The 3,235-nt window shown below is 40.1% G+C and overlaps 1 protein-coding gene across 1 annotated transcript; it reads right to left on the bottom strand.

Moving 5' to 3' along the window:
- Positions 1–1,492: 1,492 nt before the first annotated feature.
- On the bottom strand, positions 1,493–2,185 carry LOC130591819 (uncharacterized). Its single transcript, XM_057395752.1, has 2 exons — positions 1,898–2,185; positions 1,493–1,792 (listed from the first exon to the last, which is right to left on the bottom strand). Exons 1-2 carry the CDS (start codon positions 2,183–2,185, stop codon positions 1,493–1,495), a joined length of 588 nt encoding a protein of 195 aa, XP_057251735.1.
- Positions 2,186–3,235: the final 1,050 nt, after the last annotated feature.

Genomic DNA, 3,235 nt, shown 5'->3' with positions numbered 1-3,235 from the left:
ACTTCTTTCTTCATGTTTGACCACCAAAAATCTTCTTCAAATCCTTATACAACTTATCTCCCCTAGATGCATTGAGTATGGTGAGTTGTGAGCTTCCTCCATCAATTTCTGCTTAAGATCCCCTTGATTCTGAGGCACACACCATCTTCCTTTGAATCTCACACTGCCATCATCAAATATTTTGAAGTCTAGTGCTTGGCCCTCTTGAATTTTCACCTTAATTTTCTCCAATTTATCATCCCCAGCTTGACTTTCCCTGATCTCATCAAGAATGGTTGGATCGCTATGGCACCTAGTAGTTCTTCTACGCTTCCTAGCTCCATGACTTCCAAGTTCATCTTCTGAAACTCCATACATAACTGATCAGCAATATTATTGCGTTAATCGAATGACTAGTCTTCCTACTCAAAGCATCAACCACAACGTTAGCCTTCCCTTCATGATACTGGATATCCAAGTCATAGTCCTTAATGAGTTCTAACCATCTCCTTTGCCTCATTTCAACTCCTTTTGAGTAAATATGTACTTCAAGCTCTTATGATCTGTATAAATCTTACAAGTTACTCCATATAAATAGTGTCTCCAAATCTTCAAGGCGAACACAATGGCAGCTAATTCTAAATCATGAGTTGGATAATTCACCTCATAAGGTTTCAATTGCCTCGAAGCATAAGCAATCACCTTTCGATTTTGCATCAGTACACACCCTAAGCCATATTTCGATGCATCACTATAAACCTCATATTGTTGACCTTCATCTGGCAATGCTAAAACTGGTGCTGAAGTTAACCTGTTCTTCAAGTTCTGAAATGCCTCCTCACACTCTGAACTCCAAATAAATTTACACTCCTTTTTCATCAAGTTAGTCATAGGCCTCGAAATCCTAGAGAAGTCCTTCACAAATCTTCGGTAATATCCGGCCAACCCAAGAAACTCCTTATATCAGATACACTCTTCGGAGTAGGCCATTCATAACAGCTCGAATCTTAGGGGATCCACTGAAACACCCTCTTTCGAGATCACATGGCCCAAAAATGCAACTTCCTCCAACCAAAACTCACATTTAGAAAGCTTGGCATATAACTGATGCTCTCTCAACTTTGACAAAACTTGTCTTAAATGCTCCTCATGTGCTTCCTATCCTTAGAGTAAACCAAATGTCTCGATGAAAACAACAACAAATTTATCCAAGAACGTTCTGAAAGTTCTATCATCAAATCCATGAAAACTGCAGGTGCATTAGTCAAACCAAAAGGCATCACCGTGAACTCATAATGTCCATAGTAAGTCCTAAAGGTTGTCCTTGCGATATCATTCTCCGCAATCCTTAATTGATGATAACCAGACCTCAGGTCTATTTTAGAAAAGATTTCAGCCCCCTTGAATTGGTCAAACAGATCATCTATTCTCGTAAATGGGTATTTATTCTTGATAGTTACACTATTTAGTTCCCGATAGTCAATGCATAGCCTCAAACTCCCATCTTTCTTTTTCACAAACAGTACGGTGCACCCCATGGTGAAGAGCTTGGCCTGATGTAGCCTTTCTCCAACAGCTCATCCAGTTGGACTTTTAGTTCCTTCATTTCTGCAGGTGCCATTCGGTATGGGGCCTTAGAGATTGGTCTTGTTCCGGGCACTAAGTCTATGGTGAAATCAAGATCTCTCACTGGCGGCATTCCTGGAATTTCGTCAGGAAAAACATCTGGAAACTCACTCACCACTGGTACCTTGCTAGGTTCAACCTCTTCCATTATTTCTTGAACACTACACATAAACAATGTATACCCTTTCTTTATACAAGACTGTAGTTATAAGGCAGAAATTATCCGTGGGCCCTTTTGTTTCCCTTCCCTCCTGTAAGTCACCCTAACCTTGTTTGGTCCGGTTAAAATTACTTTTTGAGCCTCACAATTGATATGACCCTTATATTTTCCAAGCCAATCCATCCCAAGGATGACATCTAGGTCTTTCATCTCATACTCAATCAAGTCAGACGGGAATTCTATTCCTGCTATAAGTAGAGGTACCTTCCTATACAACTTAGAACAATGCAATTCTTCTCCTGATGGTAATGCAAAACTAACATAAATGTATTCTGGACTGACTAGTCCTAGACATTCACCTAGGGTCCTAGTCATGAATGAACATGATGCTCCTGAATCAAATAGAACTTTAACAGCCATAGAATTAACTGAAAAAGTACCAGCTATCACATCAAATGTGGCCTCGGCCTCACGACCATTTATTGCAAAGATGAGCCCCTTGGTCTGACTATTTCCATTCTCGTTTCCGGCTTAACACTCCCAGATTGCTGAGTAGGGTTTGACGGGTTAGAAGCTATGGTCTTGTTATCCTGGGCAGGAATAGGTGGTTTTCCTTCAGATTTCTAGTAACATTCATACTCACGATGACCTAGCTTTTGGCAATACCTACAAGTCACTGGCTTCCCTTTACAGTCTTTTCCTGGGTGGTTCTTATTACACTTCTTACAATGGAACACCCTTTTGGGCTATCTCCGCCTGATTGATTCCGTGAAGTCTGATCATTGGTCCTAGCCCCATGGTTTCTTCCATCTCTTCTTTCGCTTCCTCCCTTAAACTTGTCAAATTCCTTAATTCTGTTTTCAAGACTAACTGGGTCCTCTTTCCCATTGTAGTGAGGGGGTTTTGAAGCAGACACCCTCTTAAATACTTCTCCAAATGCATCTAATTCATTGGACTTTGGGGGTGGGGCGTTTGCAACTTGGGATAAGGCAGTTGCTATTTCAGTCAACTTTTTCAAAGCAGAATTCAATTTGGCACTATTTCCACCCCTATGCCTTTGAGACATCTTCCTGAGTGGAAAACAATAGATCTTAACTAAACGAACATATAATGAACAGATAACAGGTAAACCATCTCATTAATAATAATCAAATTGCATACATGGTTTCTTTATTCGAAAGCAACACAAAAATGATAATAGTAATAATAACCCCATAAAGTTACTACATTAAGTTGTCAACTACTGACAATTATTTAAGCCTAACATGGAGATCCTATTCATAATAAATCATAGGTAAGACTCCCTCCCTTCGAATTCTCTTTCATAGGCGGCCGACGACATGGGTGAGTATTCAGGACTCGGTGGCACTTCTTTATTAAGAGGGTTGGATTGTGCCTTTGAAGTGTTATCTTTAGGAGTTATAGGTGTATATTCTGGACTTGTAGAGCGAACAGATGGTGGTATAAGAT

This window comes from Beta vulgaris, chromosome 6 (assembly GCF_026745355.1).
Source record: "Beta vulgaris subsp. vulgaris cultivar EL10 chromosome 6, EL10.2, whole genome shotgun sequence".
Taxonomy (NCBI): domain Eukaryota; kingdom Viridiplantae; phylum Streptophyta; class Magnoliopsida; order Caryophyllales; family Amaranthaceae; genus Beta; species Beta vulgaris.
The sequence above is the reverse complement of the archived record's forward strand: the minus strand, read 5'-3'. Positions and strand labels throughout refer to the sequence as shown.

Bases quoted from the DNA above. Each gene is read 5' to 3' on its own strand.
- LOC130591819 (XM_057395752.1), bottom strand. From the start codon at position 2,185: ATGGCTGTTAAAGTTCTATTTGATTCAGGAGCATCATGTTCATTCATG. The intron at 1,793-1,897 runs GTAATTTTAACC...TCTTGTATAAAG, and splicing joins TCAATTGTGAGGCTCAAAAA to AAAGGGTATACATTGTTTAT.